General features: G+C 39.4%; 1 protein-coding gene across 1 annotated transcript; it reads right to left on the bottom strand.

The window, feature by feature from the left end:
• Nucleotides 1–3,041: 3,041 nt before the first annotated feature.
• On the bottom strand, nt 3,042–26,040 carry LOC117066365 (pancreatic triacylglycerol lipase). Its single transcript, XM_033181648.1, has 13 exons — nt 25,986–26,040; nt 25,806–25,851; nt 24,197–24,351; nt 23,442–23,564; nt 20,707–20,841; nt 17,564–17,675; nt 16,082–16,201; nt 15,872–15,991; nt 15,261–15,379; nt 11,942–12,071; nt 10,715–10,823; nt 9,609–9,773; nt 3,042–3,160 (listed from the first exon to the last, which is right to left on the bottom strand). The coding sequence occupies exons 2-13, from the start codon at nt 25,849–25,851 to the stop codon at nt 3,097–3,099; spliced, it is 1,398 nt and encodes a 465-aa protein (XP_033037539.1). The 5' UTR covers nt 25,986–26,040; the 3' UTR covers nt 3,042–3,096.
• Nucleotides 26,041–26,615: the final 575 nt, after the last annotated feature.

A 26,615-nucleotide genomic window follows, 5' to 3' on the forward strand; every position in this document is an offset into this window, starting at 1 on the left:
AGTTACCATTTTCACTCTTCCAACATTTTTTTTTTTTTTAGATGGAGTCTTGCTCTGTTGCCCAGGCTGGAGTGCAGTGGCGTGATCTTGGCTCACTGCAAGCTCCACCTCCTGGGTTCACGCCATTCTCCTGCCTCAGCCTCCAGAGTAACTGGGACTATAGTCTTCCGCCACCACACCTGGCTAATTTTTTTTTGTATTTTTAGTGGAGATGGGGTTTCACCATGTTCGCCAGGATGGTCTCAATCTCCTGACCTCGTGATACACCCGCCTCGGCCTCCCAAAGTGCTGGGATTACAGGCATGAACCACCGTGCCCGGCCTCTTTCAACATTTTATTAGGAACATGCAGCATTTAGCTGACCACCCAGCAGTTATTCTCTGAAATTTAGAATTCTTTGCCACCTTTTATATCTTAACAGCCACACTCTTCCCTGATGCAAACACAGTTGGGGTTCTAACCCTGTAGATCCCAGTGCCTTGTTTTTGGTCTGTGTTATGGCTCACAAAACAATGTTCAATGAAAATTAAGTGATCAAGTAGACAAAAAAATGAAATGTGTAAAGCACTCTTCCTTGTGCCTTCTGTGCCGGGAACCAATTCCAAGTCTGCACATGAATGGGGCCATCCAGCTGTAATGTGAGACATCTCTCCAGCACACTCCGGATAGTAAACAATATGCCAGTGATACTATGTAACATCTAAGGTGGTCATCTGATAAGGGAATTTGGCTGATAGCATATTCTTCGTTTTCTCCCCCAATATAACAGGTATCATTATCATTTTGGCTTGTTCTTTGGCTTCTGTGTGACAGTGTGATTTGCAACAGATTTTACTACAAGAAATGTAATTTTGAATAATGGCTATAGCTGTGGGTTTATTTCTACCTTTAATTGCAAAATTAATTGATTTCATCCTGGAAAGCATTATTTGTTGCTTGTTTTAGAAAAAGATCAATTATTTATCTGAGCATACAAAGATATTATTTGAAAATATTATGAAAACAGCAACATCATCAACTCTACTTAGGGCAAATATTCATGACTAAAAGCAATGCAGACAGGGAGTTGGGTACAGGATACTATATAGGAAAATGATCTCAGATCTAGCATCAGCCAAGTCTAGCTGATCATTGCTGTGTATCCCATTAGCAACACCACATTTTCCACTTGTTTCAAGATACAAGGATTGATAGGGAGGAGTTTCATATGAGTCTTATCCACTATTTCAGTTACAATCTTACTCTGAGATATTGTATTTGTGTTAGTATTTTCATTGCTGCTTTTTCACTTCAAGGAACCACTTGAAGCCATTGATTTTTTTTTCACATCCCAAAATGAGAATATAACTTAATAGAATGGGAATAATATAAAATGCACATTTAACACATTAGAGTAAGCAACTACTTGCAAATGATGTGAAAATATATTCACCCACAAGAAATGTTTTCTCGGTCAAGGAAATGATGCTGAGGCAAAATGTCAAGGGCCTCTGCACCACATATGACCACAATTCAAGAAAGGAAATGAATTTCTGTGGAAGTATTAATAGATTTTATAACTCAGGTTTGTCAAAAGTGAGAGAAAGAAATGTTTCCATCACATTCCTTACTAAAACTGAGAAACCCCTAGATTGATTACAAAAATGGTCCCAGTTCCCTATCACTCTCCCTAGCAATGCCTTTTGCAATATGACTTTTTAGCTCCTCCCATCAAGAAGTATAGTCTGTGTATTCATCTTTGAATTTGTGCTTACCTTGTGACTTGCTTTGTTCAATAGAATGCGGGGAAAATGATATTTTGCTACTTCTGAGCCTAGCCCTCAAGCAATCTTCCTTGCTTATGCTCATTTCCTTGGTCCCTTGGGAGTTCAAGTTCAATAGCATAGGCTAGCATGCTGAAGAATGAGAGATCATGTGGAGGAAAGTCAATGCACACAGGCCCTACTAAACCATCCAGCCCTTTGCCAACCTACAAGCTGACCACCAATACATGAGTGAGACCAAGCAAGATCAGCCAACTCTGGCCGAGATCAGCAGCTCTGACTGTTGGCCCACAGGACCATAATACATGATTATTGTTTTTAAGTTACTGAGTTTTGGGGCGATTTGCTATTCAGTGCTAGTCAACTAATTAATTCATCACCTGTCTTCTATTAGGTGGATCACAATTTGAGAAACATCAAATAAGATAGAAAACTCCATGAGGGTAGGGATGATACCTTTATTTTCAACTTTAGTTCTCTGATATTAGACTAGGGGTTGGCACATTGTCAACACTCTCTAAGCACTTATTGAATTAACAAATTCATCAATTCTCTGCCATTGTCTCCACTACTATCTTACATCACGCATTCTGAACATTATCAGCATCCTTTCACAAGTGTTCATCTCTAAGGGGAAGAAAAATTTGATTTAGGGTTCTAAAAGTAGTATTTTCAAAAAATTCACTAAGTTTAGAAATATGTAAATATTTGAGTAAGTGGAGATCGTGCTGCTGCACTCCAGCCTGGGTGGCAGAGTGAGACTCCATCTCAAAAAAAAAAAAAAAGAATATGGATTCTGTCCTGGGGACAACTGGGAGGATGATTTATTTGTGCTTTAGAAAAATCAAAGAGGCTGCAGGAGAAGTGAGAGGTTTCGGGGAGCCCCACATAGACCAGGTAGACCTATTAGGGAACATTGGATGTGTCTAGTCCTCATCTCCTTGTGTGTCATTTCCCCTGAGATGTCTGATTAGGAGCAGACACAGAACTTAAAGATTATGGAAAACGTGGCAGTTGTGAGTCTTTCCATGTGAGCCCACCAAGAGGGGGTCATTTTGGACATGGAAGACTGCCTTAAGTGACAAGAATGGCATAAGTAATATTAATAATGAACATGATGATAGTACCCTGTAAACAGCATTCTTAAGGTCAAATATGCAGCAAAATTTAACAGTCATTAGTGGTTCTTTTGACCAACTCCAAATTTTGGAGTTTAGTCACTTTATCCAACAGATTCACTTGAAACAATGGAGGTTTTGGACAAAAGAAACAGGCATGTAATGCATCGTCACCAGATTTTATTAGAAGTCAATTCACTGGTAACAGTAGTCTCCTAACACGGTGTGAGGGTGAGCAGAACATCCTCCCTGACGGTTTCTGCACTACAGAAGTTGAACCTGTGGAGAGAAAACAACACAAAGTCACCTCCTCTTCCTGGCACACATCTGGAGTGTGACAATGAGGACAACCTCTGCCCCCAACCTCCCAGTCTGAGGGAAGGCCACATCCTATGCTGGAGATCAGACAGTGGCCTAGGGAAGACCTCTTCTACATAAAGGAATGAATTCTCCTTTCCAGTGTAATTTTCTGGTTGTGCAACAGCAGAGAGAGAAGCTGTCAATAGACACCCCAAAGAAAAAGAAAGACTCATTTGTCTTGAGCAGTCACTGAATACTTAGCCCATATCAAAAAATGCAACTGAGCAACAGCAGAGTCACCATCATAAGAAATCAGCCCAGTGTATAAAAACTAATTTCTGGTATTATGTTGGCTAACCATTATTTTAATTCAATATTGGAATTGAAATGACAAACTTTTCTCATTAAGACTGAATAATATGCCTTCTTTTCATGTGTGCATCAAATAAAGGAAAGAAAAGAAGGAAGGAAGGAGAAAGAAAGAAAGAGAAAGAAGAAAGAAGGAAAGAAAGAAAGAAAAGAAAGAAAGAAAGAAAGAAAGAAAGAAAGAAAAGAAAGAAAGAAAGAAGGAAGGAAGGAAGGAAGGAAGGAAGGAAGGAAGGAAAGGAGAAGAGAAGAAGGAAGGAAGGAAGGGGAGGAAGGAAGGAAGGGAAGGAGGGAAGGAAGGAAGGAAAAGAAAGAAGGGAGGGAGGGAGGGAAGGAAGGAAGGAAGGAAAGAAGGAAAGAAAGAAAGAAGAGAAGAAGGAAGGAAGGGGAGGAAGGAAAGAAGGAAGGGAAAGAGGGAAGGAAGGAAGGAAAAGAAAGAAGGGAGGAGGGAGGGAAGGAAGGAAGGAGGGAGGGAGGGAGGGAAGGAAGGAGGAAAGGGAAGGAGGAAAGGAAAGAGGGAAGGGAAGGAGGAAGGGAGGTAAGGAGGGAGGGAGGGAGGAAGGGAAGAAAGAAAAGGCTGAATAATACTTAGGATGCTTTGGAATATTTTTCTTTAATAAAATACCTTAGCATATGTAAACTATCAGGCATGGAAAAAGGTGCTCAGAAAATGTTTTTTTTCCCTTTACGCTCACTTCCTCAATGACTGGCAGCCTCACAAATAGGAAGTTAAAGGTTAAAACAGTTATCAATCAGGGACACAAGAAATGAAAGGCACCAATCTTTATATATGATTAAAGGTGAACTGAATTTGTTTTGTAGTAGTTAAGAATTTTGTAGAGTCAAACTTCTTGTACAGAAATTCAGAAATGGTCTCTTCATTTAATTATCCATAAAATAAGGACAATGAAACTACCTCATAGGATATACATTTTTGTTTTAACAGCTTTATTCAGCTTTAATTTACCTGGAATAAACTGTACATATTTAAATTGATACGTTTTCACACACACAACATACACCTCTGAAACCATCACCAAAATCAAAGTTATAAACATATCTATCATCTCCCCAATTGTCTTTCTTCCCCTTTGTAATTGCTCCTTCCCATTCCCTCCAATATTCACTGCTCCCAGGCAACCACTGCTCTGCTGTCACTATAGAGTAGTTTGAATTGTCTGGAATTTTATATAAATGGAATCTAAGGTGTATGCACTCTTGTCTAGCTTTTCATTCAGTATAATTATCTCAAGATTCATCCATATGGTTGAGTGTACCATTAGTTGATTCCTTGTCACTGCTGAGTAATATTCCATTGTATGGACAGACCATAGTTTGTTTATCTATTCCTCTTTTGGTAGACATTTGGATTGTTTCTACTTCTCGGCTGTTACAATAAAAGCTGCTATAGGCCCAGGCGCAGTGGCTCACCCACATAATCCCAGCACTTTGGGAGGCCAAAGCAGGTGGATCACCTCCTGTGGTCAGGGGTTCAAGACCAGCCTGGCCAACATGACGAAAACTCGTCTCAACTAAAAATACAAAAATTAGCTGGGCATGGTGGCGCATGCCTGTAATCCCAGCTACTGGGGAGGCCGAGGCAGGAGAATCACTTGAACCCAGGAGATGGAGGTTGCGGTGAGCCAAGATTGTGCCATGGCACTCCAGCCTGGGTGACAGAGCAAGACTCTGTCTCAAAAAAAAATTGCTATAAATATTCATGTACAAATCTTTTGTATAATCATATGTGTTCTTGCCTCATGGGTAAAGAGCGAAGACCGAAATCGCTGACTCAGCTAGATGCATGTTTGGCTTTTTAAGAAGCTGTTAAGGTGCTTTCCAAAGTAGTTGTATCCTTTTTATATTCCTATCAGCACTGTATGATAGTCCTTCACAAGAGTTGGTATTATCAATCTTAATTTTGGCCATTTAAATAGGTGGTATCTCATTCTGTTCTTAATTTGCATTTTTCTAATGATTAACAGTGTATCACATTCGGTTCTTTCACATTGAGAAATCTATTTGTGTTTTTATGTTTAAAGTGCATTTCAGGCTGGGCACAGTGGCTCACGCCTGCAATTTCAGCACTTTGGAAGGTTGAAGTGGGTGAATCACTTGAGGTCAGTTTGAGACTAGCCTGACCAACATGGTGAAATCTTGCCTATACTAAAAATACAAAAAGTAGCTGGGAGTGGTGCTGCTGCCTGTAATCCCAGCTACACAGGAGGCTGAGGCAGGAGAATCACTTGAACCTAGGAGGCAAAGGTTGCAGTGAACTGAGATCGTGCCACTGCACTCCAGCCTGGGTAACAGAGCAAGACTCCATTTCAAAAAAAATAAAAATAAAAAAGTACATTTTATATAGCCAGAATACAATTGGATATTGAGTTTTAAAAAATACAGTAGAGTAAGTTTTGTCTTCTAATTGTGGTATTTAGACCATTTTTACTTTATACGATTATTTATATGGCTAGGTATGAGGCTATTGTCTTTTTTTTTTTTTTTTTTGAGACAGAGGAGTCTTGCTCTGTTGCCCAGGCTGGAGTGCAGTGGTGCGATCTCCACCTCCCGGGTTCACGCCATTCTCCTGCCTCCAGCCTGCTGAGTAGCTGGGACTACAGGCACCCTCCACGACGCCCGGCTAATTTTTTGTGCTTTTAGTAGAGATGGGTTTCACCGTATTAGCCAGGATGGTCTCAATCTCCCGACCTCGTGATCCGCCTGCCTCGGCCTCCCAAAGTGCAGGGGTTACAGGCGTGAGCCACCACACCCGGCCCCTTTTAGTTCTTTTTATACTCTATTTTGGATTATATTTTATTCCATTTTATCTCCTTGTTTGGGTTATTTGCTATCATGCTTTGTTTCATTATTTTAGAATTTATAGCACATATTTTTAATTTATCACATCTTACTTTCAAAAGAGAATATACCAATTCATAAATGGTATAAGAACCTTTCAATAGCATATTTTCAGTTCTTCCCCCCACCCTTTATGTCATTGTTATATTTTACTTATACATATATTATACACTCCCCAAAATACTGTCATTATTTTTTAAGTAGTCAATTTTTTCAAAGAGAATTTAGTAATAAGAATTAAAAATATTATGTATTTATCATGTATTTCCTATTTCCTGTGTTCTTCATTTCTTTTAGTGAATTCTTTTCTACTTGGTATCATTTTCCTGTGCCTGAAGTCCTTCCTTTGATATTTCTTTTAGTGTTAACCTGCTGGTGAGGAATTATTTCAGTTTTAAAAGTCTTCATTTCATCTTTGTCTTTGAAAGATATTTATGGGTATAAATTCCAGGTTAACAGTTTTTCCTTTCCATACTCAAAGATGTTGTTTCACTGTCTTCTAGCTTGCATTGTTCCTGGTTAGAAATTCGCTGTAATTTTTTTTTTCTTCACTGTTCTAATGTGTCATTTTTCTCTGACTGCTTTCAATATTTTGTCTTTATAATTGGGTTTCAACATTTTTTTGTTTGTGGAAATTTAAGGGAACAAGTTAAGTTTTGTTAGACAGATATATCGTATAGTGGTAAAATCTAGGTTTTTAGTGTAATCACCTGAATAATGTACATTCTACCTGGTTTTGAGCATTTTGATTTTTATGTGTGTTGGTGCTGTGCTGTTTTCTTCATGTTTCTTGTGATTTTCTTTGATCTGTTGGTTTATAGTTTTCACCATGTTTGAACATTTTCAAGGTATTATTTCTTCACGTATATTTTTCTGTCCCTTCTTTGTTAGGGTCTTATTTTCAATAAACAAGCCTTATTATTATTGTCCCACAGATCACTGATATTCTTTTAAAATTATTTTAAAGATTTTTTTCTCTGTGTATTTCATTTCAGAAAGTTTCTATTATGTATTCAAGGTCATTAACCTTGTCTTCTATAACGTCTAATCTACTGTTAGTTACATTCTGTGCATGTTTTGTTTGTGACATTGTATTTTTCATCTCTAGAAACTCAGTGTGGGTCTTTTTCTATATAGGTTGAGCATCTAAATCCAAAACTAAAAAATCCATTCCTGAGGGAAGTAACTCAGGAATGGAAAACCAAACATTGTATGTTCTCACTGATATGTGGGAGCTAAGCTATGAGGATGCAAAGGCATAAGAATGATACAATGGACTTTGGGGACTTGGGGAGAAGAGTCGGGGGGGTGAGGGATAAAAGACTACATATATGGTGCAGTGGATACTGCTCAGGTGATGGGTGCACCAGGATCTCAGAAATCACCACTAAACAACTTACTCATGTAACTAAATACCACCTGTACCCCAATAACTTATGGAAAAATAAAATAAAAATAAATTAAAAATCCAAAATGCTCTGAAATTTGAAACGTTTGATTGCCAACATGATGCTCAAAGGAAATGCTTATTGGAACATTTCAGATTTTGGATTTTTTTTTTTTTAATTTTTGATGCTCAACTGGTACATATAATGGAACTATTCCTGAAGTCCAAAGAAATTCAAAATTGAATCACTTCTGATCTCAAGCATTTTGGATGAGAAACACTCAACCTGTATATGCCACGCCTTTACTGACCTTTTAAGCAAATGGAATACAGGTTTAAGAACTGTTCTAATTTTCTCCTCTGCTAATGTAACATCTGTGTCAGTTTCGGTTTGGTGTCGATTGATTATTCTCCTCATTATAGGTTGGATTTTTCTGTTTCTTTACATACCTGGGAATCCTTGAGTCAAAGTCAGATACTGTGGATTTTAGATTTTTAGGTGCTTGATAATTCTGGATCTGTATAAATATTCTTGACCTTTTTGTTCTGCAATGCAGTTACATTATTTGGAAACAGTTTCTTTACAGATCTTGGTCAATATAGGTAAATTATTTTCCACTATAAAGCAAGACTTTCTAAAATACTCTACCCTGTGTCCTTTGAATTATAAACTTTTCTAGACTGCTTGGTGTAAGCACCATTCCCAGTCCTGCAAGAGTATGGGAACTATTTTCTCTAATCCATCAAATGGATATTTCAATGACCTCCAGCTGGTTTGTTCTCATACATGGGCCAATCAGTACCTTGATGAATATTCAGGGGGACTTTTCATAATCTCTGGGATTCTCCCTTGGCAACTCACTCCTGTCTGGTATGCTGTCCTGTGAAATCTACTTCCCTGGATCTTCTGATTCTTAACTCTGATTCTTTAACTTAAGGAGTCCACTGGGTTTCTCCTCCCTGTGACACATCCTGGAAATCTCTCGGAGCAGTACGCTGGGGCAACTGCAAGGCTCCATCTTGTCCGTTTTTGTCTCTCAGGGATCACTATCCCTTATTCCTTGATGTTCAGTGTCTGGAAAACTGTTTTTTCACATACTTTGTTTGAATTTTTGGTCATTTCAGTCAGGACAGTAAATCTGGGTTCTGTTACTCCATCTTTGCCAGAAGCAAAGTCCCCTCATTTGGTTTTTATGAGGATGGAAGGATAGAATGACAGAAGCACAGGACTTGCCTCAGCATTTGGCCTAATACTCAGAAATACTTGGTCTAGTGTTGGTATTGTCATGATTATCATCAGATCACCTTTCCTGGTAGTTCACCTTCCTTTGGCTCCCACACCCTCCAGTCCTGGTTGAAACCAAGGATTATCTCCTGGACCTTCATCTTCACTGAGAAGACCAGTTTTTCAGAAAAGCCTATTTCTATTCCTTGATACATTCACTGTGTTCCTAGCAACTTAAACAGCAATTAGGTGAGCCCGGGAAGTTTGGAAGATGCACACAAGAAGCACTCACATAGCACAAAGCACAGCTGCCAAAGGAAACATTCCTCTCACCTTAGAATCATGAAGCCGGATTCTCATTCTAACATTTAATTTGTATCAGCTATCACATATTTGTCTATGAATTGATCAAAGCTGTTTCCTAAAGTTCTACCCTTTTTCCTAAAGAAACAGAAGGCATTAGGAAGCAACTGTAACTAGGATGTAGGTGATCCCCTGTAGGAGGTTTCACTTAAATTAGACTTTTAGAAGGAATAGAACTATAAACACAGATTCGATATTTCACATCTCCTGGGATTTTCATTACTTACTGTTTTCCATCATTTGTCTCCACTATAATCTTGGATGCTCCCACGCTGGGTAAATTTAGGTTGATCACATTGTTATACCAAAGAAATTTAACCTTCTGCAAGTCCCCAACGTCCACATCTGAGTCAAATTCATTGGAATGAGTATCATCTGGTTTGAGAGTGCCCCTGAGGATTTAAGAAGTGAACAAAAACATACATGAGCATACATATAAATATATACATATATATTTGTGTGTGTGTGTATATATGTATATACATACACATATACATTTATGTTGCTAAGACCAGCTTACAGTGCATTTCTGGCTAAGGTGATTGTTAGTACATTTTTCATTCTAATGTATTAAACAAATTCAGACATGCATGCTAACTCACTGGTAGTCCATTTGCTGTGAATATCTCATATTAGTCACCTTTGCTTTAATAAAACTTCAAACATGTATTAGTCACAATTCCTCCACAATTTAATAAATGATGAGAGTATTCCATCATCTTTTTGCATGTGTTTTGTAGACAGACTAATTAATTACTGATTTTAAATCAGATGCCAGTCATCAAAGCAAACATGAATGGTTTTATCAGGAAATAGCATGAAAATATTTAGAAATCGAATTCTGAATAGTATTAAGGCATAAGGATGACACAATTTCTTCCTTTTTCCTTATACATGTCAGTACTCTACTTCCATATAGTAATGAATAGACAAACTCTTAGGTTGATGACATACATTATACATGTGTAGTATTCCAACATTAAGAAGTATTGGCTGGCCACCATGGCTCATGTCTGTAATCCCAGCACTTTGGGAGGCCTAGGTGGGCAGGTCACCTGAGGTCAGGAGTTTGAGACCAGCCTGGCCAACATGGTGAAACCCCGTCTCTATTAAAAATATAAAAATTAGCCAGGCATGGTGGTGGGCGCCTGTAATCCCAGCTACTCGGGAGGCTAAGGTAGGAGAATTGCTTGAGCCCTAGAGGCAGAGGTTGTAGTGAGCCAAGACTGCACCACTACACTCCAGCCTGGGTGACAGAGCGAGACTCCAGCCTGGGCAACAGAGCGAGACTTCGACTCAAAAAAAAAGCATAGAGCAATATTATTTTACTCACTTGAAAATTTCATACTGCTTAGAGTTTCCTTTATTTCCAAACAAAGAAACTAGTACATGTCCTGTAACCTTCTTTCCAGACAGTGTGACAGATACCTTATACCTCCAACCTGCAAGGGAGAAAAATTGCAAAATGTCAGTTTGGAGACAAAAGACACTAAAAACAAGTTAATTCAGATCCCACTACTGCTGAGTTTTGAATAATTTATTTATAATTTGTGTGTGTGTGTGTAATTTTCTAATCAAATAGTCATAGATATTCCTTTATATGTGTTTAGGGGATAGGTATTAGGTAGCAGGGGCTTTGCAGAATTTTTTCAAAGTTAAGACAGATTTTTTTTCAAGCCAAGGGACTAAAGAATACATTTAGTTTTCAGTTTCCAACCTGACAATTTATCCTTGAAAGTTATAAGAACGTTATGTTAAAAGGTAGTTGTAAAATTGTGAACTGTGACATTTTTTCAGTTTAATTTATTTTCATAGATCACCAAATTTTAGAGCACTGCCATCTTTTTGTCTAAATATCTACATTTATTTTCAAAATTCCATAGTTCAACTTTTCATTGCCTTTGAGAATATATTAATTTATGAAAACCAAAAGAACCTTTTCTTGGTACTAGCCAATAGTTTGCCATTTAGAGATAGCCTGAGCAAATTGCGGAGGAGATAAAATTTGTCATCAGTATTAAAAAAAAAAAAAGGTAACCCAATTGACTCTCATCCAAATAGTTTTCTTCCTCTATTAGTAAGAAAAGAAACCCAGACCCTGTTCCCATTCCTACCACTCCTCCATCCTCTAATTCCCATCACCCATGGAGCCTACAATCCTAAACATCTCTTAAATCTGTCAATGTCTTTCCATTCTCACAACCTCTGCCATCTTTCTCTCCTAGATTACCCTTCTGCTTTTACGAAAATCTCAGAATTTTGTTCAGTGAAACTTTTGAGTGAATATAAAGAGGCTGGAGCAGAGAAAGCCTTCTGAATATAGCACCAGAACCAAATGTGAAGAAACTTATTTTTGCAGCTCTAAGAGTCCAGGACCCAAACTCTGTTCTGCCACCCTAATTAGCTATAATTACCTTGAACATAGCATTGAGCATTTTTCCACATTGCAGAGGGGGTGTTTAAAACTTTTGTATAGAAAAGCAAGTATGCACATTTTCAGTGGACATAATAATAAAATATATAGTAATACGAATATAAGATACAGAAAATAGAAACTTACGTGCAAAATTACTGGCATCACCGGTGTCTAGATAAAATTTCTGGCCCACATCATTTGTTTTCCCAGAATATCTATCAGCATAGTGACCCATCTGTGGGCAGCCTTCACTTGGACAGGGGAAGCACTTGTTCTAGTGAAAACAAACAAATGATGAATAAGGATGCCCTATCTTTTAATTGTGTACCATATTTCCTACATGTTGTTGCCATTCAAATATTCTAAAGCCAGTTCTGTTCTGATGGTAAACAGGGATTTTAATAGTGTTTCAGCAGCAAAGATTAACAATGCATTTCATTATTCACAACAGTAAGTCACCAACTTCACGGTTAAACAACACAATACTATAAAAATCATACAGTGAGCCAGGTGCAGTGGCTCACACCCGTAATCCCAGCACTTTGGGAGGCTGAGGCAGGTGGATCACCTCAGGTTAGGAGTTCAAGATCAGCCTGACAAACATGGTGAAACCCCGTCTGTACTAAAAATGCAAAAATTAGTTGGGCATGGTGGTGGGCGCCTATAATCCTAGCTACTCTGGAGGCTGAAGCAGGAGAATTGCTTGAACCCAGGAGGCAGAGGTTGCAGTGAGCCGAGGTTGCACTATTGCACTCAAGTCTTGGGCAAGAGAGCAAGACTCCATCTCAAAAAAAAAAAAAAACATACAATGAGAGAATATATATAAATATGTGTGTGTGTGTGTGTGTATCTATCTTCTATTTTTCTTCTTTTGCCTAATTTGTTCCCAAGACATTCATCTACTTACAGCTAGAATTTATTTTAGAAAGATTGCATAAGTAGAATAGAGGTTATAATCAGCTTCTGATAAACAAAATCAATTCTTTTCCTTTTTTTTTTTTTTTGTTTGAGACAGAGTCTCTTTCTGTCACGCAGGCTAGAGTAGAGTGGTGCGATCCGGCTCACTGCAAGCTCTGCCTCCCGGGTTCACACCATTCTCCTGTTTCAGCCTCCAGAGTAGTTGGGACTATAGGCATCCGCTACCATGCCCGGCTAATTTTTGTATTTTTAGTAAAGACAGGGTTTCACCATGTTAGCCAGGATGGCCTCGATCTCCTGACCTCATGATCCACCCGCCTTGGCCTCCCAAAGTGCTGGGATTACAGGTGTGAGCCACCGCATCTGGCTTTTTTCAATTGTTTTAGCTCATGTTTAGCATATCAAGCCCTGAAGGATTCGTATCCTGGAATTTTCTCTATGTGAAGAGAAAATGCCCCAGCTAGCCTAAGGCTTACTGTGAGGCTGATACCTGGAGAAGACATATTCATACAGGAAAATACTCCTTGTTTCTGAACCAAGAACTTATAAGAAAAAGAGATGGAGAGGGAGGAACCAAGTTGGCAGGACAAGTGTCCCAATTCCCACTATGAGGGGCAGGGCTACTCTACAGTAAAGGCAAGTGGTGGACTCCTGGCTCAATGGACCACATTATGGGCTTATCACAGTCCCAGGGTTGGCATTCAACAAAATCCAGGTGTTGCCTAAGCCAGCCAGGAAGAAATAGCCAAAGCTCTCTGAGGGCATTGCTACAGCCAGAAGAACAGACAAGCCCAAGACTTCATCTCTAAATACAGCAGTGTGACCATCAATAAAAGACAAGGCTATTACCTAGCATCCAAAGGAGCCCAAAGACTTTGCACCCACAGACTCCCAATTCATTTCCTCTGCTGAACACACATTGACCACCACCAGATCACCTGGCCCCAGCACTCACTTGGAGAGAAGCTTAGAAGAGAGTGCAAAGGTGAAGAAATCTGCACGACTGAGACATTTTTTCTTATACAAGTGCTGAGTATCACTTAAAAGAACTGTTTATATTGTTGAATTAGACTAAGTTTTAACTGGATGAAACCTGAGGCTTTTGTGTTTGCTTCTTTATTTTTTCCCCATTACTTATTGTTGGGTATTGGGGAAGAAAATTAAAATAAAGTTAAAATAAAGAAAGAGGAGGGATATTCTGTCTCATTGTATATGGAAGCTGTAGTGTGAATAATATATGTACTCCCTCTCCCATAATAGCTAACATTAATTGAATGATATTATATTTTTTGCTCTGAGCTAAGCAATTAACATATGTGTTCTCATTAAGTCCTCTCACCAAATATGTTGAGCTTACCATTAGTATTTACATTTACAGATGAAGAAACTTCTTGGAGAAGTATTTTGCTCAAAGATATTCAGCTATTTAATGGTGAAACCGGGATTTGCATCCTCTCTCCTAATCACTAAAGTATATATCCTGGGTAATTATGACTTCAGTTGGCACATTTGTTACTGGAAATTTTCTTATTAAATCCATAGGTTTTAAATTTTAATTTCAAAACTTTATGGTGCAAAGAAAATTCAATTTTATTTAAAAAACCCCAGAGAATAGATATGTCATAGCTGAGATGACATATAAAGAATTCAAGCAAGAGCAAACCGCTATAGCACACATTTACCTGTGTAACAAACCTGCACATTCTGCACAAGTATCCTGGAACTTAAAGTAAAATTAAATAAATAATTCAACCAAGATATCAAGAGAATACCAAATAAAATGAAAACTCAAAAAAGGAAATCTTGGCAATTATGAAATTGCACAGAAACATCCACACATGTCTATAATTATATATCAATAGTTTAAAAGGTCAGCATTTAAGAAAATTTTTCCATGTTCATCAGCATCCTATAGATATTTCTCAGATTTCCATAGACTAATTTTTTTTGTTTGTTTAGGGTTATTTCTAAAACAAGTTTGAACATTTACCCAATGAATACAAAGGTAATACAAATGAAAGTAAACACAGGACATTTCCATTTACAAGCTCATTTCTCTAAAGTGCTCTAATTTATCACTATTTAAATACATATCTATAATTAAAGGCATGTGAAGTTCGAAAGTATAAAAACATTCATTGAATGAGGTCATGTATAGGAAACCACACCAGTCATGTGAAGTGACAGTCACAAAATTCTTTTTTTTTTTTTTTTTTTTTTTTTTGAGACGGAGTCTCGCTCTGCCGCCCAGGCTGGAGTACTGTGGCCAGATCTCAGCTCACTGCAAGCTCCGCCTCCCGGGTTCACGCCATTCTCCTGCCTCAGCCTCCCGAGTAGCTGGGACTACAGGCGCTCGCCACCTCGCCCGGCTAATTTTTTTTGTATTTTTTTAGTAGAGACGGGGTTTCACCGTGTTAGCCAGGATGGTCTCGATCTCCTGACCTCGTGATCCGCCCGTCTCGGCCTCCCAAAGTGCTGGGATTACAGGCTTGAGCCACCGCGCCCGGCCACAAAATTCTTTATGCAGAAGGTGGAGTCTACTTACTGCAGTGAAGACGCTGTAAGAGGCACAGGGAAATCCAGCAAAGCCATCAGGATTGACGATGCTATCAGTGTAATATTTGTAGCTTCTTAAGTGATTACAGGCCGCAAAGTCTCGAGTCCCTTCGAATCAGGCACAATTACACATCAAGGACAGATTGCATTTTTCCAAGTTAACGTCATATTCAGAATATAGTGGTTGAATAGATTTCTCTAATTAATGTGAGCTCATGCGGGTCACAGAACAAAGTCATTTGTAAAGTATATTTATGATTTGTGATGTAATCAGAAGTTGAGTACTGTTTAAGATTATAATAGATAATACTGTAATTAAATGAAAGGTTTAACATACTGTAGAAGAAAAAGATTGGTCTAAATAAATAAAAGCTCATTCCCTGAATTAGGTGCTTGGAAGTTGACTGAAAATCCACTTTCTTTCCCAGTCTCCTCATGCCCACTTATCCCAGTGAAAACCTACATGTCATGGATACAATTAAAAGTCTTTTGTTACATAAAATGTGAGACCTGTACAATTCCAAAGAATTTAGCAAGTTTAGCAAAACAAAACGCAAGCTTTCCCCCAAGAAGATCTCTTTGTACACATAATAGTTCTACCTTCCCAGATTCCATCTATGTCCACAATCTGAGAGAGAATATTCTTCTCACATCCAGGCATTTCTACTCCTCCATTTGGAAAGAAATCTAGATGGCCCACAACTTGGCTCATTCCAAACCCTGAAGAATCATAAAAGTAAATGAGGGTTTATGCTAATGTATAGACTCAGACAATATAACACCCTTTGGGGGACAGGTTGAGGAACTCACCCAAATTGGGGACTATGGGGGCACCATCCGTGTGAATTACATCCACAAATTGGGCATCACTGGGGTCCAATCGGACTAATTCAGGTGTGCCCTGAAAGCAAGGTTCTGCTGGGTCCAACCCTAGAGTAAAGAGTATGTGTCATGAATTATGACAAGTCCTGAGTACAGTCCTGAGTACAAGTATTAAGAGTAAAATATGAGTTAGGCATGAAAAGGGATGAATGAGTTCTTCCTTACCTGACCATTTGCTGAAGGGGAATCTGCTTCTAGCTATTTGCTTTAAAGTGAATTTTCTCCAAACCAAAGAATATGCCTTTCCTCATGGCCGTGTAGTCAGTGGGAGAGTCTTGGTCACTAGCGCAGTTACAAGAAAAGAGGCAGACTCTGGGACACACTGGACTAAAAACCACTCAGGGTAAAAGAGTCCCCAGTAGACTGTGAACTCCCACAAGAGCAAGGACCTTGGCTTCCACAGACGTCACTGAGAACACAGGCTTGCATTGCACAGCACCTGGCTGAGCAGGCTATGGGAAAGAAACATTTACAGACTGTGGAAAAGAAAATCCTGTGCAGAACTCCCCTTCAGCAAATGAACGGATAGGCATTCCAGATTATTCCAAGTCCAGATACAGCCGACTTATCCCAAGGGTTAAAAAGAGAATCACCAAGTCAGACACAAAAAGGTTGAACACTGATGGAAGAGGAAAGTGGTCCTTCCTTGAAATAATCACCTCTCAGATCCAGGATGGTAGAATCTTTCTTATAACCTTACAGAGGTTTTAGAACCTGGATATCCAATATATGAGCTCACTGGCCGAATGCAGCCAGCCTCAGGTTTGTGAAATACTATTTGTTATCTCATTAGCAGCACACAGAACTGGCAGCCCAGGGCACCCTGACCACATTTTCCCTGACAACTCTGGGGTTACGTTTGAGGTTTAAGCACATTAGCAATTGCTACTGAAGCAGAATATAATCAGTTATACAAATTTCAGCTCCCTGGGTTTAATTGTATTTATTCTACTATTTATGAAGTGTACTCTATTCATGAAACTTGTCCTTTGTGAATGTTGGTCAATGGGGAAATAGGCATGAATAAAATCTCTAGATGTCCTTAACTCACATTTTAGTCACGTGCAATATAAATACGCTAAACAGAGTGCTGTAGACCAAAGACTGGTATCAGTGAAGACTTCACAAAACCTCAGAACAGAGTGATTTCCGATTGTGAGGCCCAATTCAGAAAACATGAGAAGGTAAAAAGTAGAATTGCACCAAATTTCCATCTTGTATTTCCTTTTAGACCACAGACAGTCTACATGTAGTCTAATTTGGTAGCTTTATTTATTTAGTTACTTACTTACTTTTTATTTTTTTAAGGAGATGGGAGTCTCACTATGTTGCCCAGATTGGCCTCAAACTGCTGGGCTCAAGAGATCCTCTTGCCTCAACCCCCTGGCATCTTTCACTGTTTTGACCAACCTGTGATGCGTCCAATGGTCCCATTGGTTCTCCTTCCAGCCTCCCCAGCAGCGTGGGCACCCAGGCTGTGGCCAATGACGTGCACGTTGGAAGGTGAGTAACCGAACGCCGACTGTAAGAAAGAAAACCTTTTTAGAATGTTTTCAAGTACAGTCACGAGTTGCTTAACAATGGGGATACGTTAAGAGAAATGCATTGTCAAGCGATTTTGTTCCCACTTTATGGGAATATCATAAAGTGTATTTACATAAACCTAGATGGCATAGCCTACTATACATCTAGGCTATGTGGTACAACCTGTTGCTTCTAGGCTACAAACCTGTACTACATGTGACTGTACCATGTACTGTAGGTAATTGGAACACAATGTAACTAGTTGTGTATCCACATATATCTAAACCTAAAAAACATACAGTAAAAATACAGTATAAAAGATATTAGGCTGGTCTTGGTGGCTCAGGCCTGTAATCCCAGCACTTTGGGAGGCCGAGGTGGGCTGATCACCTAAGGTCAGGAGTTCAAGACCAGCCTGGCCAATCTGGTGAAACCCCATCTCTACAAAAATAAAAAAATTGGCCAGGTGCAGTGGCTCATGCCTGTAATCCCAACACTTTGGGAGGCCAAGGCGGGCAGATCACGAGGTCAGGAGATCGAAGCCATCCTGGCCAACATGGTGAAATCCCCTCTCTACTAAAAATACAAAAAATTAGCCAGGCGGGGTGGTGGGCGCCTGTAGTCCCAGCTACTTGGGAGGCTGAGGCAGGAGAATGGCGTGAACCTGGGAGGCCGAGCTTGCAGTGAGCCGAGATCACCCCACTGCATTCTAGCCTGGGCAACAGAGCAGGACTCCGTCAAACAAACAAACAAAACAAAAATTATCTGGGCATGGTGGTGGGTGCCTATAATCCTGGCTACTAGGGAGGCTGAGGTGGGAGAATCACTTGAACTTGGGAGGTGGAGGTTGCAGTGAGCCAAGATCGTGCCACTGCACTCCAGCCTGGGTGACAGAGTGAGACTCTGTCTCAAAAAAAAAAAAAAAAGTCCCAAAGTGGTATATCTGTAGAGGCCACTTACCGTGAATGGAGCTTGCAGGACTGGAAGTTGCTCTGGGTGAGTCATGGAGTAAGTGGTGAGGGAATGTAAAGGCCTAGGATGTTACTGCCCACTGCTGAAGAGTTTATACCCACTGTACACTTACTCCACACTCAGTTCATTTAAAATAGTTTTCTTTCTTTATACAATTTTCCTTTTTATTATTTTATTTATTTATTTACTTATTTATTTTTTGAGATGGAGTCTCCCTCTGTCCCCCAGGCTGGAGTACAGTGGCATGATCTCGGCTCACTGTAAGCTCCGCCTCCCGGGTTCATGCCATTCTCCTGCCTCAGTCTCCCGAGTAGCTGGGACTACAGGCGCCCGCCACCTCACCCAGCTAAGTTTTTGTATTTTTAGTAGAGACGGGGTTTCACCGTGTTAGCCAGGATGGTCTAAATCTCCTGACCTCGTGATCCGCCTGCCTCGGCCTCCTAAAGTGCTGGAATTACAGGTGTGAGCCACCGCGCCCAGCCATTTTAACTTTTCAAAATTTTTTGTTAAAAACTAAGACTCAAACACCTGCATTAGCCTAGGCCTATACAGGGTCAGGATCATCAACCTCACTGTCTTCCACCTCCACATCTTATTTCCTGGAAGGTCTTCAGGGGCAATAACATGCATGAAGCTGTCATTTCCTATGATAACATGTCTTCTTCTGGAATACTTCCTAAAGGATCTGCCTGAGGCTGTTTTTCTTTTTCTTTTTTTTTAATAAGTAGAAGGAGTATACTTTAAAATAATGATAAAAAGTACAGTAAATATGTAAACCAGTAATGTCATCATTTATTATCATTATCATGTATTATATACTGTACATGATTATATGTGGTAGAGTTTTATATAACTGGGGGTGCAGTAGGTTTGTTTATACCAGCATGACCACAAATCCATGAGTAATATGTTGTGCTATGGTATCATGATAGCTATAAGTCACAAGGCAATAGGAATTTTTTAGCTCCATTGTCATCTTATGGGACCTCCATCATATCTGAAGTCCATCATTGACCTACACATCCTTGTGTGGTGCGTGACTGTGTTGCAGAATTCGTGAGGGGCGCAGGGGAAGAACCTTCAAAAACCTCAGTGTCAAGAAGATACACTGCCTTTCCAAAGCACTTGACGTCCATGTTTTTTAAAATAGTTATAATGAAAAATGGAAATGGGTTTAACTTTTAATCTGGAGGAAGTAGGGCTGTATTTTGTTGGAGAGATAAACCTTAATGAATATGAAGAGCTGTTATCCAGAGATGATGAAGCAAGTATTTGGATTAGAAAGTGAAAATAAAAACAGTTATTTAAACACATTTGAGTATAACATTTTCCGTGTTTTTTTGTTACCAAATGAGGTTAGCTTGTTATCACTGTGCTTCTCTTAAGAAAACAAAACTAAAATCAAACAAAACTAGATTAATTTTAACGTTCACATAGGTAATAACTAGTAAAATTAAAACAAATACTCGTGGAATTTATTAAAAACAACCTACCAATTGCTTGAATAAGTTAAATTTTAAAAACTAGTTTATTTTTATTTTATTTTATTTTATTTTATTTTATTTTAGACGGAGTCTTGCTCTGTCACCCAGGCTGGTGTGCAGGCGCGATCTCAGCTCACTGCAAGCCCCACCTTCTGGGTTCAGGCCATTCTCCTGCCTTAGCCTCCCGAGTAGCTGGGACTACAGGCGCCCACCACCACGCCCGGCTAATTTTTTGTATTTTTAGTAGAGGCAGGGTTTCACCGTGTTAGCCAGGATGGTCTCGATCTCCTGATCTCCTGATCCGCCTGTCTCAGCCTCCCAAAGTGTTGGGATTACAGGCGTGAGCCACTGCACCCAGCCAAAAAGAACTAGTTTATTAACATAATGGGTTATTGATGAAACCCAAAGCTAGATTTTTAAAAAAATTTTTCTTTGTAACCAAGGGAAATGTCATATCTGAGTAGAGAAATGTCTTTATCTATGATTAAATCTACAGACTTTTTTTTTTTTTTTTTGGAAAGACAATCTGGAAAACCATGTGTACAGGCTTTTATACAATCCAGGGGTAATTACCTCCAGAACTTCAACAAAATACGCTACTTCTGCTCCCACAATCCTGATGTTCTGTGACGCTTGTGTGTATCCAGTTCGGGAGCCACCTTTCCAGTCCACACAGATACAGTTCACACTTTCCACCTGGAACAGATTCTGGTGGAAGGGGCACAATAAACAGATACATAATTCAGGATCTTTATTAATTACTAGTTAACATATCAGAGGACTAGGATAAATTCCTTCCTTGACTGACATGACATCATTTTAACCCCAATGCAACTGACAAAACTTATAGTCTGTTATAGATATATCATCTCTGCTAAAGTTTAACATCATCTCCAAACTGGAATTTGACCATAGTGGGAACTGGATTCTTGGGATTTCTGCTGTAGCAGATACAGAGACATTTAATTCAAGAAAAAAATGTATAAAATGTGGTACAATGGGTTGTTCATTAGGTCATCCTAAATGCCACAAGGCTACATTGTCCCTTACTAGAATGCACCCAAGGACATTGTTTGCCTTGTCCACTGGTGCAGCCTCAGTGTCCAGAAGAGATTCTGGTACACAGAAGGTGCTCAGTAAATATTTAATGAATGAATGAAAGACAATGTTAGGACCCCTTATATAAATACATTGAAGGTGAATAAGTTTTTACACAATGGAAATACTAATCAAAATTTTTAGATGAACATGTTTTATTGTACATCACTAAAGAGTTATTAATATTTCACATGAAAACACTGCCTACCAGATATCTACAGAAAGCCTTGCTTGATGGCATTTAATTATGGCTTCATGGAGGTTAGTTCTGGAAGGAATTCTGTTGTCTGAGTGTGTTTATGTATACCCTCTTTTTTTTCCAAAAGAATTTGAGAATAGGCCAGGCACAGTGGCTCACGCCTGTAATCCCAGCACTTTGGGAGGCCGAGGCGGGTGGATCATGAGGTCTGGAGATCGAGACCATCCTGGCTAACACGGTGAAACCCCATCTCTACTAAAAATACAAAAAATTAGCGGGTCCTGGTGGCAGGCACCTGTAGTCCCAGCTACTCAGGAGGCTGAGGCAGGAGAATGGAGTGAACCCGGGAGGCGGAGCTTGCAGTGAGCCGAGATCGCACCACAGCACTCCAGCCTGGGTGACAGAGCGAGACTCCATCTCAAAAATAAAAAGAATTTGAGAATAATGGAACAATCTTAGAAATCATCTCCAGCTTTTCCATTTTCAAAAGGAAAAATCCAAAGCAGGGAAAAGATTTGCTAATCATAGCTACGGAAAGAGTCAGGACTGGAATGCAGAACCTTTATCCTTCTAGTTTAAACCACTTGTTTCTGCATCTCAAAGCAATAGTGCTGTCAAAGCCTAATCAATGCAAAACAAAACAAAACAAAAACAAACCACAATTGCCTTTGGGATCTTAGAAATAAATTGCATAGCCATATCAAAGGAAGCTATATTCCTTTTGAACTGAGAATCACATTTTTTTTTCTTCACTGTTGTGTAAAAATCTATTACTACCCTCCAATAATCATCAGCTTTAAATTATTTTGGAAGACAAGTTGTGGTTTTACTGCTTGTGTTTAAACTTGCAGAGTGTATGGACTCTAGGGTGCTCATCTGTCTTTAGGATCAATGGATATGCTCTGGAGTTGACTCATTCTGCCCTTGGTTTGAGCCACAGGCAGACCTGAAATTCTATGGGCTTAGGAGGACTTTTGTGTCTTTCTTCTGTGTTTTTTTTTTTTTTTTTTGAGATGGAGTCTCACTCTGTCACCCAGCCTGGAATGCAGTGGCGCGATCTTGGCTCACTGCAACCTCTGCCTCCCGGGTTCAAGTGATTCTCCTGCCTCAGCCTCCTGAGTAGCTGGGATTACAGGCATGCACCACCACGCCCGGCTAACTGTTTTGTAGTTTTAGTAGAGACAGGGTTTCACCGTGTTAGCCAGGATGGTCTTGAACTCCTGACCTTGTGATCAGCCCGCCTCAGCCTCTCAAAGTACTCGGATTACAGGTATGAGCCACCACACCCGGCCTGTGTCTTTCTTCTTGATACCTCTGAAGAAAGGACTACTCCCTTCGTGCCACAGTAGGTCAAAGAAATTTGATGAATACATGAATAAATACTTGAACAAATGAATCAATAATAATATTCCTCAAGCACTAGCAGTTACTAGGAAAATTTATTCTATTTGATTTTCTGTCTTTTCATTCTTCTTTATGACAGAGCACATAGCCAAAGGCAAATTAAAGAAAATAGGACCACTGCTGTTGAAACAACAGAAGCCAAAATAAAAAACCTACACAGTTTTCCAAGTTATTGCTACCAGAGGAGATCAAAGAGTAGTAAGTGAACATCAAAAGGAAATAATTAATTCAGGCAAAATGAGATCTCTTAGCGCTTCACACAAAATTAAAAACAAATGAAAAATCAGGGGCCTATGACCAGCTGGTGTGCATCAGTATGAGAGCATCTGTTGCTAAAATTTTGAAACACCTCCATTATCAGTTGTTAAATAACTAGTGCCTGGATCTAGCAAATGCTTGCCAGACTCACTGCTCTGAGCATCCTAAACCCCCTTTTCCCACCACCACCTCCTTGACCTCCCTTAGGAACTCTAGGCCCCGCAGGGGTCTGAAGATCCTTCAAGACTGTGGGTACCAGCACTGTCCTCATTGGTTGGGGCCAGTGCCTTACTGGTTGTTAATTATCACTTTGGAAACAACCTTTCCTTGAGAGATGACTTCATCTCACCTGGCATATATTGGTCAGCCAGTTTTCTTCTCCCTCGTCTATGAATCCATGAATAATAAAGCGAGTTTTTCTATTTGTTTTGAAATTGGAGTTACTGATGGTTGATGAATCTGCGACAATTTCCTGTTTAGACAGAAAAGTGTTTCATGTCAGTTTCCTATAGTAGCCAATAGAACCATTTGTGGAGAGGGTTCCACATGGAGAGGGGCGGTAAGTAGAAGACTGCTAGGATTCAGGATCCTTGTGAATAATGATCCTCCCATTATAACCACAGTATTCACTATCATCACCATGTTGTCATTTCCCAGTCATCACAACGTGTTTGCAATTGTTCAACTTGGATAATATGTCTGTTATAAACTTGGTGGTAATGATCTTTTCTACATACAATGGAAGGCTTTGTGTGTATGTGTGTGCATGTGTTTATGTATCTTTATCTAATATAGATATACATACACAATGGGAGGTTATATAAATATATAATATTGGGAATGTTTATATACTTTATATATATAAATATAGCCCTATATTTACAATATTTATTAAATGTTATAGAGGAAGGACAAGAATAATACGAAGTTAATGAACCTTTTATAAAGAATTTACATTAAGAAATACCTAAGCTCAGTGCCCTGAATATCTACAAAGATGCAAATTTCACAGCCTGATTTGTTTCTCTTAAGAACGTGAATATTCAGTATCCTTATTACATAAAACAGGTGGAACTTAGTTCTAAACAGAGTGATAGTTCTTACTTGAAAGTTGTTTGGGTTCTCATTAGTATATAGGAGGAAGCGGGTGTTGACATCTTTTGGATCCCAGGGCAATATATGGAGGGGTCTTTCCACAATTCCTGACCATGGGGCATCATCACTGAAGCAGCCGAGTCTTTCATAGCAAACTTCTTTTCCTGCAATCCCCCAGAAGGATATTAGTTTTACAAGCATGCTCTTTTTAATGATCTGTCTGCCAATATATATATGAGAGTTAAATTACACTGTGTGGTAGACATTCCTCCTCCACTACTCTCAACACCTTCCTAGCCACACACTCACAAAACAGCTTCAAAAGACAACACAACTGTTCCAGACAGGCTGTTGGTCCTCAATTCTACCACATAGGATCACTTCACTCCCCTTGTGTCTCTGACCAGTCCCAATGTGGGACTCCTTTTAGCCTCTAAACTCAGATATCTTCCTTGGGCCATAGGTGCTCAAGAAAGGGACAACCCTGTGTCCCTAAGCCTTAACTTCCTGTAGCCACCGTTTAGCTGTGGGCTTTGAAAGGAGCGCTTACATTTTATGGAAAAGTCAAAACCGTATATCCCTATCCTTGCTGTACTGAAGGTCATCATCATTACTGTGATGAAGAAGCTGTTCACAAACAACCAAACAAAAAATCCATAGTTTAACACAACTCCAGGCTTGAATGTCACTCCATAAAAAAACAACCTAAAGAGCCTGTAATCCCAGCACTTTGGGAGGCCAAGGCAGGTGGATCACAAGGTCAGGAGATTGAGACCATCCTGGCTAACATGGTGAAACCCTGTCTCCACTAAAAATACAAAAAAATTAGCCAGGTGTGGTGGCAGGCGCCTGTAGTCCCAGCTACTTGGGAGGCTGAGGCAGGAGAATGGTGTGAATCCAGGAGGCGGAGCTTGCAGAGAGCTGAGATGGCACCATTGTACTCCAGCCTGAGCAACAGAGCGAGACTCCATCTCAGAAAAAACAAAAACAAAAACAAAAACAACCCAGAGAAGGGTTCTCTTTTCTAAGGAGGATAAATCTAGATTAATGGTAGGAGTAAGAGTAGTAGCTGTTGTGGGGGCTACCTTTCTCACAATCTTACCATGTGCCAGGTGCTGGGCTGGATGATTTACTAATCTGACCTAATTCTCACAATAATCCTAGGAGATGGGGTATCCGACTCTCCCCATTTTGCAGACAAAGATTCTGAAGCACAGAAGTTAAGAATTTTGTTCAGAGTAATACAGCTGTAGGTGGTGGTGGAGCCAAGGTTCAAACTCCTAACTTGACTTAATGTCAGGGTTGCTAGATTTAGCAAATCAAAATAAAAGTAAATTTGAATTTCAGATAAATGATAATGTTTTAGTATAAATATGTCACATATTTGTTGTTTGTGGGAAATATTTGTTGTTTATCTGAAATTCAAATTTAACTGGGCATCTTAGATGTTTTCTGAAAACCCTACTCCACATACCTGTGTTCTTATGCATCTCCTGTGCTTTACTCCTTGAAGTAATGCTTCATGTTATTACCGTGGCCTGAATTCAGCTGCCATAGCCCTCTTGACGGCGCTGAAAAGTGAATCTCTCCCAGCTCAACATTTATATTTTTGTCTTACCTGCTACTGCTCCCAGCAGCAGTGAAAGAGTCCAAAGTAGCAGCATCTACACAAAATTAAAAACATGATTGAGTCTGGCTAAGTTTTTAAAAGATCGGCAAGTTTTAGTTCATTTAGATCTCTGGGGGAAAATGGATAAATTCTGATCAATTAGGCCTAGAAAACATGTTCCTGACTCACCGTGGCAATTCTGTCAGGTTCCACACACAACCAGATAGCAACGAAAGGTCCTTTTATAGGCGAAGCTTATCTTTTTGAAACCGTGGAAAAATGGCATGCAAAGAAAGGCCCAAGGATGTGTTTCCAATTTTAATCATAGATAAACCAAGGTTGACAGAGTAGATAAAGTTTTCCATAGTAGTTGTGGGAAGATGAGAAAGGGGGTAGATATGTGATTATGTAAAGCTCAAAATCACTTTAATTTCATTATAGTAAAGGTTCTAGTCTTTCTGTCCCTTTTTTAAGTTTACAATTCTCTGTGCATGTCTGTGGGCATGTGTGAAACTAAATTGTTTTCACAGATTTAATAACAGCAGTCTTAAAAGCAAATGCTAACAGCCTACCAGCTCTTGCCATTTTTGTATAACCTTGCCTTACCCTCAAAAACAGTGAAATAGAAGCAATCCTTCAAGAGAGTTCATACCTTCTGGAAAAGCATTTGATTTGTTATTTTGATAGTCTATATAACTGATTTATTTCTCAACAATATCATGGAGGAAAGAATAAATAAGCTACGAAAAGGAATTGGGGGTACAGCCAAAAGCATAGAGGCAGAATCAGTGACCCCACTATCAGATGAAATGATGAATA

This window comes from Trachypithecus francoisi, unplaced genomic scaffold (genome assembly GCF_009764315.1).
Source record: "Trachypithecus francoisi isolate TF-2019V2 unplaced genomic scaffold, Tfra_2.0 Contig01579, whole genome shotgun sequence".
NCBI lineage: Eukaryota > Metazoa > Chordata > Mammalia > Primates > Cercopithecidae > Trachypithecus > Trachypithecus francoisi.